General features: G+C 41.8%; 1 protein-coding gene across 4 annotated transcripts in view; it reads left to right on the top strand.

Annotated features, from left to right (window-relative positions):
• FRMPD4 (FERM and PDZ domain containing 4) overlaps nt 1–20758 on the top strand; it is a 272525-nt gene that overhangs the window by 214630 nt on the left and 37137 nt on the right. For all 4 annotated transcript variants that reach the window (XM_033147406.1, XM_033147408.1, XM_033147409.1 and 1 more), the window contains 2 exons: nt 3894–4054; nt 5575–5677. In XM_033147406.1, the coding sequence (XP_033003297.1) occupies nt 3894–4054; nt 5575–5677 (264 nt within the window). The remainder of the gene's footprint in view (nt 1–3893; nt 4055–5574; nt 5678–20758) is intronic.

The following is a 20758-nucleotide window of genomic DNA, read 5'->3' as shown; positions in this document are numbered from 1 at the left end:
CACCAGTTTTATTTGTATATCCCCTTTCCATATATGATCCAGGTAGTTTAGATCAAACTGACAAAAATATTGCAGTGAATGAAATCATAAACAATCAGCCTTCAGTATCTCAATAGTTGAAACATAAATTAATAAGAAGGCAATGCATAAATTTCAAAATCCATTAAAGCAACTCATAATATGGGGATACCAGCCTGTCCTATAGATTTGCTGAGCAAAGGTCTTTAAGCACAGTGATCTCTGTGTCTTGTTAAATATACAAGATGTATTTATTATTGGAGTTTATCTCTGCACTTAATTTATATGCAAATGGACATTAAGGAGAGGAATGAATAAGAGTTACTTTATTACAACTGTTTAGATTTTCTGTTGACAGCAATCTAAGAGCCAAACTGCACTAGACATTTCAGAGCAGGCCTGAGGAAAAACCTCTCTTCAGAAGCTTTGGGGAGGAAGAATTCCACATTGTTCTCATTAATACCTGCCCCTCCCACAGCTGAGGCAGTTTGCATTTTTAAAAACCTGAATTTTGTCTACATGCAATGTCAAGTGTGATAATCGTCTCTTCTCTTGTTGCTAAAGTGACTAGTGAGTAAATTTGCCTGGGATTGCCGCAAAAATGTTAAGAGCATTCCGATTACATGCTACTGGTTTGGGAACTTTTGTTTCAATCCATGCCTGATGTCAGAAGCATTTGAGTACTGTGTACTCTAGTCTTCTAATGTCTAGACCACACAAACACACATGTCTGTATGCATGTATATCAGTTTTGCTGTGCTTAACAGTGTTTTTTCATGATAGATTAGACACATCAGTGCCTTATTCTTCATGATGGAGAAAAGCTCAAGAACATCACCGGAAGGCATATTGGAGTTCTGTTTGTAGACTGAGGTTCAATTTAAGCAGATGTGTTGCTGTCATTCCCCTTAGAATGAAACCTGTCACAGACACAACTAACAAGAATTGTTCATTCCACTTTAGTACAGAGCGCTTCAACCTCAATTAATTTACCATGTGTTTTCTGTTCTCCAGCCCACTTTACTCTGCTTTATCTTGTAAACTGCATTTCATTAAGACTCTGCAACTGGGTTCACCGATGCATTTTTATGAGGTGAAAAAATAGCTCTCAGTCTCTTTCTTCTCAGGCCAATTTCTTTTCTAAAGGATAAGTTTGTTGACTAATAACGTAGGAAGATGGCATAAGCACATACCAGCAGTAATGTGAATAGAGAAAAATCCTCAAAGGCTTGTGTTCACACAAATTCAAATTTAGAAATACTCCACATGAAGGTATGCACTACATTTGCAATGCACAATGCAATATGATCTGGGCATGCCCATGTACACCTGTACAACTTAAGAGTGATTCCCTTGGTGCCCTTTCAGAGTGATTGCCATTCCGTCCAATTACTAAGTGTGCTGACTCGGCGACATAATTGGCTGGGTCCAACATTTTCATTCTGGGAACAGAAACTTCAAGTTTAATAGATTTTTTTATCCCAACGTTCAAATTAATCTTGCCAGGGTGGCTTCCATACAGTAAAAATTATGTGAGATGTAACGGAAGGCGTTCCCACTCACAGGAGGAGATTCCTACTTTCATAAGGACCTCTTCACTCACTGAAGAGTTCGTTCTGTCAGCCTTGGGCACCCCACAACAACTTTGCTAGTATACACCAGGGAGAGATGAGTTATATTTATGTGGGGTTCAGAAGTATCTGGGAAATAGCAATATAGGAGGGGGGGACAAAGTCCCCAGTTATAAGTCATTATGCACCATTTGTCTGTTCAGGCTTGTAGATGTATTTCTGCTTTCTTGTGTTTAGGTCTAGAGGTTCTACATTTTGTATGAGGAAGCCAAGGCAGCCTTTGGCATGTTTGTATATGATTGATTTGACCAAGATCAATTTTATGAAAAAGCTGTATGTGACTTTTTTTTTTAATGGACTTTATAAAAAAAACAAAAACAGATCCTTTTCCCCACCCCTTTCTAATTACATTTCTACCATATGCTCATCCAGATGGCTTCTACTTATAGAGCGCTATAAAATGACCTAACTTCAGAGGATTTAATTGCTGAAGAAGCTTATGAACAAATAGAATTGACACTTTGTCAGAAAAGGGGGGGGATCAGAATTCCCCTCCCCTTGCTTTGATGCAAAGTTTCCAATTCACCTGATGCGGTTGTCATATAGCCTATATATTCAGTATATATATTGAGTAAAACACTGTAAGGATGAAAATGCAGGAACCAGGGCATGAGAGGCACCTGACAATGAAGCAGCCATTTTGAATGTAATCTGGTCTGGCCCTAATTGTTTCCTTGATGTAAGACTGTCTGACGACTCCATATTTACACTACCTTGAGCGTCCTAGAGAAAGGGCAGAAAATGAAGATTATAAATGCAGAATTGTGGAAAGGAGAAGTTGACTTTTAGAAATGAATATTTTTTTTAGCTGATTGAGCTGACAAAGTATTCATACAAGAGTCCTCATGATAATTTGCTTTGCTTTACACCCTGTAGGCATTTTCCTTAAATGATCAGAAGATGTTGACTTTACGGTACTTATTTGACTGCCAAATACTAATGGTTTGTTGTGTGGTGTTAGTTTGTAGGTAGAGAGATAAATACATAACAAACACATTATTCCAGTGTTCCTATTTTATTCCTCCTGGTTCTAATACTTTAACAGGAAGGTCTAAGTTAACTTTGAAAAGAGATCTAAGTACTATACAAATTTAACGATACAAAATTTTAATCAGAGTAGGATATAGCATTTTGGAGGGGGTTGTGGTAGTCTATGAGAAGTCTATCTATCACTCTTTCCAGGTTTCCTGTCTGGCTGAATGTTTGTAATTTGTGTTGGGTGAGCAGGACAGATTGCTGCCTTGGGCATGGTGCTGAGCACCCCCACGTTTAGTCCTGGGGAATGTCAGTATTTATGCTGACACATTTTGGATTTTGTTTTGTCAACCAGGCAAGAAGAGAGGGTGACCTGAAAGTGGGAGATTTTACAACTCTCTCCTTGTCTTGGGCAGGTAACATTCTGTTGACACATAGGAATATTCCAGACACTGGAAGCTGACTGATCCAGGTGGCTTCCAGATAGCTCTGGGGAGTTTCCTGGCTGATGGGTGGAATGCCATTGATGTGACTGCTCCTGAACATCATCTCTCACATAGCTGGTGTCTATTATGAATGCTCTTTATAATACCTACATTTTATAATAGCCTATTTTCAAGAAGCATTCCCAAATCACATCCAAGAACCTTCTGATCAGATGGAGTTACCATCACCTATAGTCTGAATCAGTGTAAGGCAGCTTTCTAAGTTCACTGTGTTACAGCTAAATTAACCCTACCCAGGATTTCAGCATTCTTCATCCAAGATCCTTCCTCAGCATCTTCTCCAAGTTGTCTAAATTCAGTATTCCCTTTCACTATTCCCCTTCATCCACCCCACTGCCATCCACTCCACTGCAGCCTCCAAACCTTGGTTTAGGAGACAAAATTTTAATTCAATTTACCAGTGCCGTATCTGCTGGTCCACCTGTGTGTTATGTACTAGGTAAGAAAGTGTCCATGCTGATGTAGCTGCCTCTAATTGAAGTGTAACTTTACTACTGTTATTACTCACTGGAGCACTTTGACTGGACTTGCATGTATTGTGTTAACACCAAGAAGGCACAAGGTGAACCCAATTATGAATGTTCTGCTGATATGTACTTAGGGTGTTTTATGTAGATTTGAAGTTATAGTCCTCATTTCTCCAACGTAAGATGATGAATTTTAGAGTAATATGACTTTGCCCTCAGTTTATCACTATGTCACCTAGGTAGGTAACCTTTAACAGATAACAAACGTATATATTTTATGTTTCTTTTCCCCTTAGTCACATAACGCAGTCTGCCCCTTTTGATGACCCGCGATTAGACAGCTGCCAAATCACACCTCCAGCCCCTCGGAAAGTGGAAATGAGGCGAGATCCAGTGCTGGGATTTGGTTTTGTGGCTGGCAGTGAAAAGCCCGTGGTGGTGCGCTCTGTCACACCAGGTATGGTTCCTTCTATATTTGAGTTATTCTAAAACTTATGACCTGGCAGGAGAATGGATCTGATTATTGTGTGTAATGACTGCATAATGATGTCAACATTTCTGCTTTCTACTGTGAATCCTTCTAATGTACAGTCATAATCAACATTAAAGCTTACATTGGTGACTAGGTTGGCTCTTTCCTTCATCCTAAATGAATTAGCAGGTGGCACATTACTATTGATCATTCCTCCACTGTGGCTGTCACTTAATAATGCAGAGCAGCATCTCACAGACCTGACCCGCTTTACCTACTCAGTATCCCAGGATCTGGGGTACCTTGGGTGCTTCTTAAAGCACAGGGACCACACTTCTGGGAAATGTGCAAGGGTAGATGGCTCCCAGGATCTACTTTGGTCCTTCCTCCCACCCTTAGAACCTCTAGGTCAACCTGCTGGAATCAAGTACAAATGCAAAATGGATATACACTTGGAATTAAGAAAGAGCTTAGGAATTCTTGTTTTCAGGAGCTGAACAAAGCTCATAATCCATTCCTATTTTTGCCTTGTTTCTTCATTTTAGCAGGCTAATTTGAAAAGTAAAAAAATAATAATGTTGCTGTTACTTGGAAGTCAGAAATGTTTGAAAATCTACTGTAAGTCACCCATTGAACTACCAGTAGTCCCTGGTCTAGCTACTGCCCATCCCTGCTTTATCCCTGCTTCATGTGCCACTATGGTCTGAAATAAGAAGTTGAAATTGATACTAAAACTACTATTGGTACAATTCTTTGATCTGTCAGCAAGTTTTGATTGTACATCTATACATCTCACGTGGAGGGGGCAGATATCATTGCTTTTCCCACTGATATTTGATATCTCCAACGCAAAATGCTTGAAAGAGTGCTGCCTCCCATATCCGCTGAGCCAGCCCAGAGATATGTAGAGATGTTCCTTTTGGGTGCCCCACTGGTGAGTGTAGCTCACGGTGTGGTGAAGTAGAATAGGACCTTCTCCTTAGTGGATCTCCAAATGTGGAATTCCCTCCCTGCAGTGATGTGGCTGGCACTTATACTTCTGGATTTGTAGCATCTAGTTAAAGACATGTCTGTTCACCCAAGCTTTTGGTGTAAAATTATCGTTTTGAGCATGATCTTATTGTTATGATGTACTGCTGCTGAATCTATTGAAATGATGTTTTTAAAAAATCATTTTCTCACTTGCCTGTTGGTGGTGTTATGATTTTATGATAGAATCACAGAAGTGTATTATGTCTGCTGTTGAGATTGGGTTCTGTTTTATATAATATTTTGTAAGCCACCTGGGCATCTTTTTTTCATGAAGGGCAATTTAAAAGCAAAGTGAATTAATATTTTTGAATTATTAAAACAAGCCTTCAACAAGGATGATCTGGATGTAGAAGGTACTTCACATCTCCACTATAGTAATATATAATGAATGTCTACTATCTGCCTAACAGAGACGTTTTATTGGTACATTTGCAATGATGTATAATCTGTGCTTGAATGTCATATGTTTATAGGGGGTCCCTCTGAAGGAAAACTTATACCCGGAGATCAGATCATCATGATTAATGATGAGCCTGTCAACACTGCTCCAAGGGAGAGAGTCATCGACCTTGTCAGGTAGTTGTTTGTTTTTGTTTTGTTTTGAGTAATAAACTACTCTATCAAGCTGTGGTTTGATAAACATCATTTCACTTTTGCATTCAGTATTAGTAGTATTAATAGGTATGTAATAATTTTATTGGTTTAGCTATAAGCCACAAGACAGAAAGCCATCCCTACCCCCAAACTCAAACCTGAGCTACAAATTTAGCTTTTAAGCCCTTATACTGCTTTCAAAAGTCATGTGTTCCATCAAATAATCCCGAGAACTGTAGTTTCTTATGGGTGCTAAAAGTTGTTCGCAGACCCATATTCCCTTCATAGAGCTATATTTCCCAGATGGATGGATTATTAAACCACTCTGGGAATTGTAACTCTGAATATTGTATATAGCTGTATATGGTACATTCATTGTACATATTCTACATATGTTGGAATTAGGTTGCCCAAGTGTTGGTGATGTTAGGAAAAGATGAAAAACTGTAGTCTGTGAAAAGAAAATATATTTAAAAGCTATCTATGGCTTTTAAAATATGTTTTCTTTTCTTTTTTCTTTTTTACTCCCAAAGACCACCTGTGACAAGCAGGGATTTTATACAGGTTAACAGTCTGACTATGGCAGACACAAAAGCTGTCAACTTGAACAAATTACTAGTGAAACAGCTTGGCAGGTGACAAGTATGAAATTAATAGCTAGTCAGGGGCGGAGTAAGCCGCCCAGCTACCTGGGGCGGCAAACCCGGAAGCACCCGGGGGGGCGTGGTTTCACTCCCAGCACGCACATTGCGCATGCGTGCTGGGAGCGGTGTGCCGGTGGCGGGCGAGCCCCGGGTGGGGCGGCCTCACTCCACAGTTTGCTCGGGGCCCACCGGTGACACGCCGCGCTTCATAGCAGCGCTCTGCCGGCAGGCAAACCCCGAGCAAGCCCGTCCGGGGCTCACCCACCAACAGTGCGCCGCTCCCAGTGTGCAGGCGCAGCGTACAACGAATGCGTCCAGCAAGCCCGTCCAGGCGGAGGCAAACCAGGGGCACCCAGAGTGTAGTGTCACCCTCTCCAGGGTGGTACCCGGGGCTCTCCGCCCCCTTCGCCCCCCCTCCCTATGCCACTGTAGCTAGTTATATGTACTTGTGTATTAGAATCATCTTGACAAAGACAGAAGGATTATAAGAAAAAGAGCCATGGAAACTGGGAACTTACTGAGGCCAGCTTCAAGGAATATGAGACTATGAAGGAAGAACAAGGAGTTTTGCTGTGAACAGAACCCCCCTCGGAATTTCTACTTTGTCCTGTTGTGACTTCCATGATTTTCTCAGCCTCCATAAGAACTGGAGACATTTGGTTTTTAAATGAAAGCAGAGAGTCTCAGGAGTCTGTTCCATCCTAGGCATCAGATTCTTTTCATGCTTCAAAGCAATGGTTGCAGGGAGTGTATGCAATCCTGGAGTATATGCAGTTTCCTGCAGGCGAATTCAGGCAGTTGATTGTAGGTCTTTTAAGCAAACTTCTGTCATTCTAGAATCCTAGATTAGCCATGCATTTTCCAGGGCTAATTCTGCATGTAACCCCTTTGATACCAATTTAGTCAGGCAATTGTAAACGGATCCTGTAAGTGGTACTGAATTCTTGGAGGAATACTGTGATGGTGATGTCCTTATTGTAGAATGCTACCCTTTCTTTCCCGTGTCTGCCTGCCGCTGGGACTTTTGACAGCAGTTGTCTTGCCTTTAATGAGTTTCAGTGAGCTGTATTACAGTTACATAATACTTCATTCCACATAAAGAGCTTACTATCGTCTCAATGGGGACATCTGGAATGATTAGGAAAAGTACAGTACAATCACCACATCATGACAAAAAGTAATCCATAGTGACAATGTGATGAGGCATCCCTTCTGTGAGGCAACATAGCCCAAGATTATAAATGGTTTGGGTACTTTTATGTATTCAGAAATTGGCCTTCCCTTCCTTCCCCCATTCCTGCACCCACAGTTCTCTCTGAAACAAAATAAACTTGAAAGATACATTATTTTTCTGCACAAAATAATGAAAATTAACAAAATGAAACTATGACCTGGTTGGCAGGTAATACTAAACCAAACTATGGCTTAATATGAATGAGCAAACATGTTGGTGGACATTTAGAAAACCAGGGCAACTTCAATCCTCCCCTGCTGCTGCTTTGCTACTGGGAGCTAAGCCATGGTTTGGCTTAATGTTACATGCAAACCTGGTCTCATGGTTTGTCTTTCTCTAAACAAACCATGAGTTTTAACCAGGGTTTGGGGTAGACACACCACAGGGCCCAGGCTTGTATGTATCACTAAGTGAAACCATAGCTTAGCTTCTGGCAGTGTTGCAGTAAGCAAAACCAGGAAGGTGCAAAGTGTTCTAAACGTTTCTAAATGTTTGGCATACTGAGCCAAATTATAATAGCTCTCCTCTAATGCTTCATCTTATATATATCCACTCTACATATAATTGGCTATTTGCTGGCTATTACATGAGTACATTATTTACTGCTTAACAGGTTAAAAAAAACAACATAGAAAAGTGGCATGTCACTGAAGCAGCTGGTCAGGAACTCTTGTCCTTAGGTATTTACAGGCAAGTAGTTTTTGGACCCAGAAGATTTACAAATGTGATCCTCCAGCTGTAGTCCAAATGTGTATATGAAGTTATATTTTTTGAACGTGTGCATTTTGACTCCTGCCTTGCAGTAGGAATTTTGACTGAGAGTCTATCATGGTTCTTGTTGATCAGCCTTCTTGTAGGAAAACTCTCTCTGGTAGAATGTGAAGTTAAAGGTCTGGAGACTACCAAGTAGATTCATTAAAAAATAATGAACTGTGCTTCATCCACATTTCTCATTTTACTGGGCTCCTGCTATGCTGACCATGCTTAATTAGAGTGTTCGTCGCCTTTTGAAGCCCAGTTGCTCAGGTAGTGTTATAGTATAGTTTGCATTGGTAAGCTCTCATTATTCCTTGGCATACTGAACTGCCCTTCTTCTTGCGTTTTGCTCTGCTGAGTTTCTTTTCCCGCAGGTGAACAAACCCCACCCCCCATGGACCAAAAAATAAGAAAACGGCTTGTGTATATCAGTATCTGTAAACCAGACTTGTGCTTTACAATGAGGAGCAGAGGGTGCTTTCTATACAAGCAAAGAAACAGGGAATAAGTTGCTTCTAAAAGCCAAGCTCAATTCTTACTATATTATTAAACTGCAGAAGGAGAGGGTAACGTGCATGCCAAGCAGCTGAGGTCTATTTAAAGAACCTGCTGTGTTGCTATGTAGCAGCTGATGATGATGATTTTATTATGCTGGTGGTGCCTGTTCTGGTGTCTTAAAGTTAATCACAGTATGGTTTGGAATTAGAGTGATTATAAATTATGTGTGTATGTATGTATGTATGTATGTATGTATGTATGTATGTATCAACACACACCATAGCAGACTTCTGGTTCACCCTCCCCCAAAAAAGACTCCATTTCTTCCATGTCGAAAATGCTGCAAAGTGTACAATACAAAATAATGACTGAGGGGAATTTTATGCTTTTAATTGCCAAGAGTGAGGTATGATTTTCAGTTTGTATTGTTGCACACACCCTCATCTCCAAGCAATGAGAGGCTTCAGGGGTTTGAGCACTTACCCAGGTTTGGTTTCTTTGGAATGAAGGTCAATGGCAACTGTGGTGTCTGTAGGATATATGGCTTCATTTACACAGATATACAGCTTGAACTAGTGTTGCCACCTTTGTTCTGGCAAGATAAAGGACAAGGCGGTTGGGTTTTTGTTTTTGTTTTCAATCTGGTACTGAAGTGACTTCAAAGCAATCCATTAGAGTCTATTGCAGCCTAACAGGATGGCCCCTCTGGAATTTGTCATAAATCTGTCTGTGTTTGGCTACCCAGACCTTAAATACACGACCTTTCCTGCACCCTTTCAAACACATGCATTTGGAGAGGATTCCTAACTTGGCAGAAATACTAGAAAGAGGGGGAGAGAGAAAAGACCTAAAATACAGGACAAAACTGTATCAATACAGGACGCAGCATTTTACATTGAAATACGGGACAATCTTGTATTGTACATGACAGGTGGCAACCCTTGAGCATTAGATGGAAGGGCTCACTGCAATAACACTCCAACAGATCCTGCCTCCCCAGAAGGCTTCCAGGTGGGTTTGCAAAGCCCTAGCTATCATTTTAGCACAAAGAGAAAATCAAGCCTCTTTGTTTCCACCTTCCAGCCCCAGCCACCCTCGCCCAGGGTAGCCCTGGCTATTGTTCTTCTGCCTCTAGGATGATTTAACACTCGACCAGGTGAGACTGGGGAAGGCCCACCCATTTATCTCTCTGGCAACATGGCCTGCTCTTCATCCATGTAAATAGAGTGTGCTTACAGGTCCACCTTATGGCATATTAGCCTGGCAAACAAGCTGCTCTGACCAGTTCAGCAGTTCCTTCTACTACAAACTCCCTTCTTGTAGATAGAAAACCACAGGCTTGGTTGAGACCTGCAGGCAGCAATGAAACCAGCTACCAAATCCTATAACGTAATATATGCACACAAAAGAAATTGTGACCACTTATCCTTTCTGTCCTTTGTGAATGTTTTTCCTTGCAAAAAATATCCTGAGCAAACAGTGCTTGACTATGTGCTCCTGCTGCTGGATTCCAGGGACAGCTGAGGATACTTCTTAGTATCCTGCACTTATTAGCTGTAAAAAGGTAAAGGTAAAGGTACCCCTGACTATTAGGTGCAGCAGCCACCTAATGGCCATGGGGACTTGACTGACAGACCTGTTGGAGGTGATGGAATGAAGTTAGAGATCCACAAATTTGTGATGCTAGGGGACTTAAAGCTAAATCTGCCTTATCTGGCTTAAGCTTCAGACTTTATGGCTATTATGGGCATATTAGCCGTTTGAAGGGTGGAGCCAGGTCCAAAATAATGGCTCAAGAATGATGCCAGGTGCTAGTTGGATGGCCTGTATATTCAAGTACAGGCTTATATCTGAGTTACTACAGGAGTCAGCCCTTCAGATCTACAAAAATAATCCAGCAATCTACTTGTAGATCCCAATCTAACCTCTGTCTACCCTGTATAGTACAGGCAGACAGGTGGCTAATATCCCAAAGGCAGCATTGCAGTGGAAGGGGAGCAGCTACTCTGTCTGATTTTTTTTCCTGAGGAGACAGCAATTATATAAGACTAGATGGTCCCCTGTGGGACGCGGGTGGCGCTGTGGTCTAAACCACAGAGCCTAAGGCTTGCCAATCAGAAGGTCAGCGGTTTGAATCCCCGCAACGGGGTGAGCTCCCATTGCTCGGTCCCAGTTCCTGCCCACCTAGCAGTTTGAAAGCACGTCAAGTACAAGTAGATAAATAGGTACCGCTCTGGTGGGAAGGTAAATGGTGTTTCTGTGCACTGCTCTGGTTCACCAGAAGTGGCTTAGTCATGCTTGCCACATGACCCGGAAGCTGTACGCTGGCTCCCTCGTCCAGTAAAGTGAGATGAGTGCCGCAACCTCAGAGTCGTTCGCGACTGGACCTAATGGTCCTTTAGCTGGTCCCCTATTGGCTCCTGGGTCCATGTGGCCTGGACTGATAGGCTGCAGTACATCTTTCTGGCCATTATCTGGATAGTACTTTATAGCAGCAATAAGAGTCCAAAATTTCCTCCTACCTGAGAACTGCCCATTGGCACAGGGAGTAAAACACTTGACTCTCACTGACAGAGTCCCCACTCCCCCACTATATTTAAGGATCTGGTGACTTCTGTTTCAGTGTATCTGAAGAAGTGTGCATGCACACGAAAGCTCATACCAGGAACAAACTCAGTTGGTCTCTAAGGTGCTACTAGAAAGAATTTTCGATTTTGTTCTCACTGACAGAGTTCCTGATTCAAGCCTGTTGGTTCCCTAGGAAAAGTAGTGTTCTTAATGTTTTATAGGCCAATCATTGGATGAGTACTTTTTGCTGGGAGAAACTGAAATGGTCTCTCTGAGACTAATTTACTGTTTTAAGAAAGTTTTCAATTTTCCCCAGTTTGCCGCAACATATTCTAATTGCTAATGTGGCACAGTTGAGAACATTTTGATTTCTCATTTGAATCTCTGTGCTGTCAGTTTTATTTCATACACAAGAAAAGTGAGTAACACTCCTCTAAAACAAATTGTCACATTGTTTAGCATATACCCCTATGGTTCTCTGTGTTGTTTTGCCAAACAATTAAAGAACCTGGAGTCTGCATTTGAATCATAACCATGGATTTATTTGACACTAATAGTGCTTGTTGCTGAACACATGAGGTTTCACAGGATGTTGAAAAACTATTATTTTCCTTTGACTGCATAGAATTGTGTGAAAGCTCTTAGGTACCTAAAGATAGTAGACTAACCCTAGATACCGGGTATTTGTGTAGTTCTTTGATATAGCTTGTAAGTTTATAATAAGCAAAGGAACAAATCTGATTTGGGCAATAAATTGACATAAATTCCATACTTTTTTTAGAGTATTACTGAAACTTCTGAAAATAGTGACTAAAAGATTTCATAGAATCATTGAACAACAGAATCATTGAATAAGGGTCATGTCGTCCAACTCCTTGCAATGCAGGAATCTCATGACAGATGCCCATCCAACTTCTGCTTAAAAGCCTCCAAGGAAAGAAAGCCCACTACCTCTTACGGGAGTCTGTTCTTTGGCAAACAGCTCTTACTGTAAGAAAGTTGAAACAAAATAAAAAATAAAAAATTCCTCCCAGTAGCACCTTAGAGACCAACTAAGATACCATCTGAAGAAGTGTGCATGCAAACGAAAGCTCATACCAAGAACAAACTTAGCTGGTCTCTAAGGTGCTACTGGAAGGATTTTTTTTATTTTGTTTCGACTACGACAGACCAACACAGCTACCTACCTGTAAGAAAGTTCTTCCTGATGTTTAGGCAGAATCATCTTTCTTATAACTTGAACCCATCATTTCAGGTCCTGGAGCTGGAGAAAACAAGCTAGCGCCATCCTCCATGTAACAGCCCTTTAGATTTTTGAAGATGGCTATGGTATCTCTTCTCAGTCTCCTCTTTAGAAGCTAGTTCGCTCAACTGCTCTTCTTCCAGACCCTTTAGTATCTTGGTCACCTTCCTCTGCACACATTCCAGCTTGTCAATATCCTTCTTAAGTTGTGGAGCCAATTGGACACAGTACTCCAAGTGTGGTCTGACCAAGGCAGAAAAGAGCAGTACTATTATTTCCTTTTATCTGCACACTATGCGTCCATTGATGCAGCCTAGAATAACTGTTGATTCGTGTTAATGCATTTGATTGTAGTAGTACGTATGTCAGTACTAAGTATACAAGAGGTGTGTGGGTGGCACTGTGGTCTAAACCACTGAGCCTCTTGGGCTTGCCGATCGGAAGGTCGGCAGTTCAAATCTGTGGGATGGGGTGAGCACCCATTGCTCTGCTTCAGCTTCTTCCAACCTAGCAGTTCAAAAGCACACAAAAGTGCAAGTAGATAAATAGATATCGCTGCAGAGGGAAGGTAAATGGCGTTTCCATGTGCTCTGCCTTCCATCATGGTGTCCCACTGTGCCAGAAGCGGTTTAGTCATGCTGGCCACATGACCCGGAAAGCTGTCTGTGGACAAACGCCAGCTCCCCCGGCCTGAAGCGGGATGAGCGCCACACCCCATAGTCACCTTTGACTGGACTTAACCATCCGGGGTCCATTAACCTTACTAAGTATACAGGAAAGTTCAGCCTGAGCAAGCTGCAGAGAATTCTAAAGGCCTGGGTGGGGGGAGCTGTTATTTCTTTAACTAGCCTTGATTTTGAAAATTATTCTCAAATGTGGGGGAAAGCCAAAAAAGAAAAGAAAAAAAAAGGTTTCATTAAAAAGAGGAAAAATTCAGTAATCTAAAGTTAATACATATTTTGCCAAAAGAGCCAATTTTTAATTAATACAGAAAAAAGGAAATAGGTTAATTAGTGCAAAAGAGAGGAAAGAGGAGAGCTGTGCACCATTTGGCTTAAGGCAAACAACATGTGTCCCCTGCATTTGTCAGATACTCACAGAAATAGCTGGATTTAACCATGGAAGAATATGCAGAATGTAGAAAGTAGACAGACGGTAGCTGTTTCAGAGGCTTGAAGGTGATCTGAAAGAGGCATTGTTGCCTGTGGTGTGTGCACTTACCTCGCTGTCATGTATGGTCAAATGGCCTTTGCAAGGTTTTTAAATGCATCAAACAAAACTCGTAAAACCTGCCACAAGCTAGCCGATCTTAACATCAGGATATTCTCAGATCTAAACTAGAAGGGATGCCATCTGCACAATTAGCAATTGCATAAATGGCTCTTTCGAAGTCAATTGGAGGCAGAGTGGGCCTGATCCAGATTAAGTCCCTAGGTACGGGAAGCTTTACCCATTTCCTCTAACTCCTGTGGTTCCGATTCATTTTCTGAGACATTTACATTGTGAGGGGTAGAAGTTCCCATAGTGTTTGTCTCTCAGAAAGCTACAGCTCTCCAAAGGTCTGATAAAATATTATGCTAAATGCCATTCCTTCATTGTTTAGGGGGGGGTGTAGCTGCAGATAAAATGTTTCCTTTTGGTCTACCTAGACATCTGTATTACTGGATGTGGTCTGGTCCATGGGGTCACAAAGAGTCAGACACGACTGAACAACAACAACCTTACTGGAATAATATTGTTGAGCACCACCCCAATCTCTGAGCAGTGCGAGATTCCAGGAGTTCCTGGCACTTAACCATGGAATGAGGTTCCATAGAGTCTGTGATGTCTATATGGTTTGTTTATGCATATCTACAACCTGAGCCTATGATGGAGGGGTTCATAGCTTTAGCACCCCGAGGGGGGTTGCTTTGCCCACAGCCGCAGCCTTGGATTCAAACAGAAATAAAAATTTGCTCTGTGTCTATCTCTACAGCTTACTGCTTTGCTTCTAGCTCACATCACTGTTCTTGGCTCTCAACTTTGTCTTTCTAACTACCCATGAGTTGGGGGAGAGGGGCACCCCACCCATTTGCTGTCTTGCACAAATCCACTTCCTTTGTTCCCCTTAATGGCCCATCACTCAGATGAACACCTCACCAGGAAGCTAGCCTGTCTATTCCAAGAATTAGAAAGGGAGCTGGGGCTTGTAGGTGTAATGTGAATTAAGGGTTAAATTACATAGTGCTTGGTCTCATATGCTGAGCTAACACATCCTCCACTTCTGGATGTGACCTTAGTTAGGGAATGCCTCAAGTGGTTTATGGATCTGGTTGTTTATCTCCTCAAAGTACATCAAGAAACCAGAACATTTTCTAGTTTTAATGGAGTTTTCTCTGTGGTCATAATAGATGGTTGATTTTCTGAGAGCTTTCTGCCCCCATTCAGTTGACCTTTAAGTCAACTGAGAGCTGATCCTACCTTCTCTGATATTGGCTTGCACTCTATGCTGGAGATGGAGGGAAACATAAAACTTTACACAAGTGTGTGTGTGTGTGTGTGTGTGTGTGTGTTGGCAATCCATAGGAGAAGATTTCCAAAGCATTTGACACCTGAAAAACTCACTCATTCTTTTGAAATGAGAATCTTCTTTCCTAACTTGGCAACTCTCCTTGGCTTTCTCTATTTATGTTGATAATCTAAGAAACGGAACATCTCATGATGAGGTCTGTCTGTAGGAAAGACATCATCATCATCATCATCATCATCATCATCATCACCATTACTAAACTTTGCATACTGCCCTATACCTGCAGGTCTCAGGACAGTTCGCATCTTAAAGCTTTGAAGAAATCCTGAGTTTGAAAAGCTTTATGGAGTGACAGAGTAGATTAAATGACCCACTTCCTTCATTTTGTTTTTGTAAAAATAAATATGTAGATAATAGATACGAAGCTGCCATATACCAAGCCAGACTGTTATGAACGTAAGAACCTGAGCCTGCCGGATCAGGCCAGTGGCCCATCTAGGCCAGCATCGTATTCTCACTGGGGCCCAACCAAATGCCTATGGGAAACCCACTAACATGACCTGAGTGCAACAGCACTTTCACCTCCTGTGGTTTTCAGCAATGGGTATTCAGAAGCATGTTGCCTTCAGCTGTGGAGGCAGAACATAGCCATCATGGTTAGTAGCCACTGATAGCCGTATTCCCCATGAATTTGTCCAGTGCTTTTTTTTCCTTAAAAAATGTTTAGGGGTACTCTCATTTTCCTACTCATATTGAAATACTGCCCCTCAATGAGGCCAAACTTAGATTCACAAAATGTTTAGGGGTATGCATACCCCTGCGCCCCCCCCCAAAAAAGCATTGAATTTGTCTAATCCTCCTTTAAAACTACCCGAGATGGTAGCCATCACTGCCTCCTGAGGGAATGAATTCAACCATGTAGTGTGTGAAGAAGTACTTTCTTTTATCTGTCCTGAATCTCCCCAAGGTTGTCCAGAAAGGAATGCAGCATTTGGGCTGAAACAGGTTCCCCCTGCCTGCACAGAGGGATTGAAAGCAAGACTTCTTCCTGCAAAATATATGCTTAAGTGCTGAGCTCTATCCCTTCCCTAGTCCAGATATCTGTAAATTTGTTACTTACGCAGCTTAGGCTGTTTCTGTCTTCCTTCTGGGGCAAAATCACTAGCTGTGCCTAACTACTAAGTAGCTTGGGAAGCAGAGGGCAGGCTGCCCCACCAAGTAGTTAGGTAAAAGAATAAAAAGTTCAACTTCATTCAGGGATTCAGGTGTACATTCTTACCATCTCAGCACAGGTAGCAAGTGACATTCCCTCTAGGCCTCATGATGGTGGACAGCCCCCTTTGTTTCGGAGCCTCATGAAATATTGCTCAGGGACCTTTAAGTTCAGTCTCTTTGTGGAACAAGGAGATCCCTTTGGGGCTACTATTATCACCAGCTCAGTCACAGTTTCTCCGGGTCAGGCAGCAAGCTATCCTAACCACTCATTTGGTCATAAAATCGTAGAATTGTAGAGATGGAGTGGACCATGAGGGTCAACCAGTCCAATCCCCTGCAATGCAGGAATCCTTTGCCTAACGTGGGACTGAAACCCACAACCCTAAGATTAAGAGTCCCATGTTCTACAGACTGAGTTAAGTTGTGTGTGTGTTATAAACAGTGCTATTTTACTAAATAAAAAAGGCACTGAAACTCACCACGAACACCTCCCTCATTCTCTTAGAATGGCAAAGGTGCCCACCTGAGAGGTGTCGGAACTGAGTTCTGGTGAGTTCCGGATGAAGAATAGCCCTGGTTATAAAAAATCTGTAATTAATATTGTGGGCTGCTGGAAGGTGGGGATGAGGATCTGAAAGGCATGATATATATATTTCAATTAACGAACAAATTACCCTTTTGGCAAGGCTGTCCCTGCAGGGCTGGGGTATGAGAACAGAGGTGGCTATTCCAGTCCTGCACATATGAGGATGGGGAGCACCTGGTTCCAGCGGCCACAACCTGCTGCCCTGCCTTTCCTGTCGCCTTCCACTCACCTGCTGAGGCTCTCCATCTCCTCTTATCTTAAAGCAAGGCAGTGAAAGGAGGGTGTGGAGGCCAAGGGTCTTAGAGGCACATCACTGATATATAAGTGGCAAAATAGAAAAAAGTAAGCCGGGGGGGAGTAAAGAGAGGGGTGTGTCGAGGAGAAGAAGAAGAAGAAGAAGAAGAAGAAGAAGAAGAAGAAGAAAGCTGTGGGGGGGCTCTTTCCTTTGCCATCACTATGAGGAGGGGGTGGATATAAAGGCCCCAGGGGGGTCCACACAATGTGATTTGCCTCGGGCCCTGTACCTCACCTAGGATGACCCTGCTTCTCATTGCAAATAATTAGGACATGTTTATTCTGCTTTGAACAAGCAAGAGGCAGTTGGCCCATCTCAGCTCAGCACCCCCAACACTTAGATTCCAGTTCTTTATAGTGAAATGATGGAGACGTTTTTGAACAATGTAGATAAGGTGGCACTGAGATAAGAGATTAGATGGGATCAAGGGGCTGGTTGTTCTACTTCCTGTGATCCGACTCTGTTCTAATGTCTATTTTTAATCTGCACTCTTTGAGCTAGCAAGTTCCTTTGCTGGGCGGAATCATCTGATTTATTCCATCTGACAATGGATTGCAGTGGCTCTGGAGTGAAGGTTTCTTCTTCTTCTTCTTCTGTTAGGTCCTTGATGAACTTTTAAAATCAGCATGCCTTTTCTTATGCTCTGCTTGCGTATTTCTTAATAAAGCAAATATTACTAATAGACCATAAGGATCCAGCATTTTCTCACCCAAAGGAATTCAAAGCACTGTATCCTTGGGCAGCGACAGGGCTCGTTTTTCATGCCTAGCTTAGGATCTCCTTTTACAAAGTACCTGGTGCTGGGAGCTGCCATTTAGATTTCCCACAATGCCCCAGAAGAGTCAATCTGGGACATTGCAGGAGATTCAAGTGGTGAATCCAAGCCATCCAGCCCTTTTTCAGAATTCTGCTTAAGGGCTCATGCATACTGCCACTTGCCCCGCTGCTTTCCTCCAGGGAAACCGTTCTTTACTGCTAATTGGAGCATACGCTAGTTTTATTCAGATTGACATTTCATCCGATTTAGCACTAAGAAGCGGGTTTTCTGGAGGAAAGCAGTGGGGCAAAGGCAAAACCGCTCAGACCCATGCTTTCTAGGCATGAACAAGCGGACGTTGGATGAGCCCTAATTCGCCTGCTGCTGCTATCACCACCACTGCTAGGTAAGACTGCCAGGGCTCATTGATGCGTCCCACTTTGCCAAGGGTTCTCTCAAACTTGGCTCCATCCCTCAATATTAGGAATAAACATTAGCACTTAGACATAAATCAATGGTGCTGTGGTGTTTATGGCATATTAAAACTTTATCTACCACAATCTCTGTTGTTTCTCCCCTACATCTGGTAATCAAAGTTTATGATTGCTACTATTAATCTGCATCATAAGTCAATCAAGGATATACTCAGTCCAAACATAAAGAATCCATTCATAGCAAACAGCCATTCACAAGCCTATTGCTTTAAATAATAGCCTAGTATATGGTGAGTTGTTGGAGGTAAGAGAGACACACAGTAGAAAATATTATGAAATGGTTTGCTAGCATAAAATGATTGATATTGGGTCTGTGGTTAAGAAGCTAAGTTCCGGCACCCGTCATCAACAATAGTTACTGGTCCCTGCGCCAAACAACTGGCTTCATAAGGTTCATTTGAATGATCCAGAAGCTGGTGCGGATGTAGGTGTTGAGCCAAAGACTGCAGTGTTGTTATTTTTTCATGTCAAGTAACCAGAGCCCAGAAGTCCTGCCCTACTTACCAAGAGTAGGACCCTTTGTTCTCCTTTTTTGCATGCCAATGTTAAGTATCTGTTTGTCCCATAGCAACTAAAACAGCTTTGTACCATCAAGTTATTTAGGAGGGATAAATGCTAACTTAACTGTATAGCAGTTGCCTTTATTGTTCCTTTTGGTTCAATAGGAAATTTGGTTATTTGGCATTATGGTGGGCAAGATTCTAGCATTTCAAAATTAGTTCCTTTGTGCAATGAATCAGTATCATCTATTGCTTTAAGAAATATTTTTTCATTTGTTGGCCACTTTTGGGTGTGCATGCAGAGATTCCAAAGGAACATGGAGTTCAAGAAAACTAGGTGGGTGACTGAAAAGCATGGAACAAACAGACTGAGGTTCCTTCCAGCCTTTTACTTTAATCTCTAGATACATAATTTCTTGCCTTGCCCTTCACATTTCATATAATGTCTAAAAGGATTAGTTTTGTTTTGTGCTCTTGAGGGGTGTTATGAAAATTTTGGGTGCATTTCAGTGAAGAATTTGCCATTTAGTTAATTGATTTGTAGGGCCACCCAACAACAAATACTCCCTGAAGTGGCTTACAAACAGGCAATATTTTTAAAAATGCAATTTATAGTAATTAAAATCAACAATAAAAGGCAATAAAAAATTCCTTGCAACAGAGGCAGCATAAATAGTTCACAGCTCAGATCAAAACTACACTAAACAGCAACAGCCCCAGAATGGTTTAAAATGTAGTTCAAAAGCCTGGGTGAATAAGAGAAGGTCTGTACTTGGTGCCAAAAATATAATAAAGAAGGTACCAGGAAAGCGTCTCTGTGGAGGCTGTTCCATAACTGGAGTGTTACTACCGAAAAGGCCCTCTGCATATTTTTATTATAATTAGGATTTATATCATGCAAATAAATTTTATGTTTGTTCTCTAACTTCATTCTCTGATTAAGATTGCCTGTAAATGTCAAGCTCTCTAGAGAAAGATGTTGTCTCCTGTGCAATGTGTCATACTGAATTTGCATCGTGAAATTATCCCTGAAGTCTGTATATCCCCTCTCACACACATGATTCCTTGCTTGCCCCTTTCTTTTGTGAGCAAAGTCATTTAAGTAATGCAATCTGAATCCAGAGACAAAAGGCTTTCCTAAGAAAACTGAACAAAAACAGAGAATAATTTGAAGAGAAAGGAATAGAGAGAGGTTTTGCCTTTCTTATTTTGGGGCTTGTACATAGTAGGGTGTCATTCAACCAAACATACGGAGCAAAACTCCATCAGAACAACACAGCCAGTCAGAACACATGCTACCTCAATATAGATCATGCCACTCTGCTTGGCTGCTGAGCAATACCTGCACCTGTCCCCTCTTGGCTAGATCATTTTAACAGTAAGAGAATGAACTCTTAAGTAACACATGGAATTATCTCCTGTTGCACTGCCAACAGCCTTATTTATTCTGTGTATCTTTTTTGACCCATAAAGATTAGATTCTTGTTCCATGGTGGCCAATACCCATCAATGCCCTTCATATTTTCTAGTGCCTTCTGTTAGTATCAGGCCTCCTATCCCACTAATGGCTCATAAGTCATTTGTCATCAGAATATGATTCAGGGTCAGCTATTTCATGTTTCATCTCCATGCAGGAACATTCTTCTCAAATTTTCTTCCCCCCCCCCCCTTCTCCACTGAATAAGTAGAAAGGGGGGAGACCTTTGCACCTGCAAATTCACAAAGTCAATGGCAAATTTTATATTAAAATTCCCATGCTTCATG

Source organism: Lacerta agilis, chromosome 4 (genome assembly GCF_009819535.1).
Source record: "Lacerta agilis isolate rLacAgi1 chromosome 4, rLacAgi1.pri, whole genome shotgun sequence".
NCBI classification, from domain to species: domain Eukaryota; kingdom Metazoa; phylum Chordata; class Lepidosauria; order Squamata; family Lacertidae; genus Lacerta; species Lacerta agilis.
Note: the sequence above shows the minus strand (reverse complement) of the source record. Positions and strands in the feature narration are given on the sequence as shown.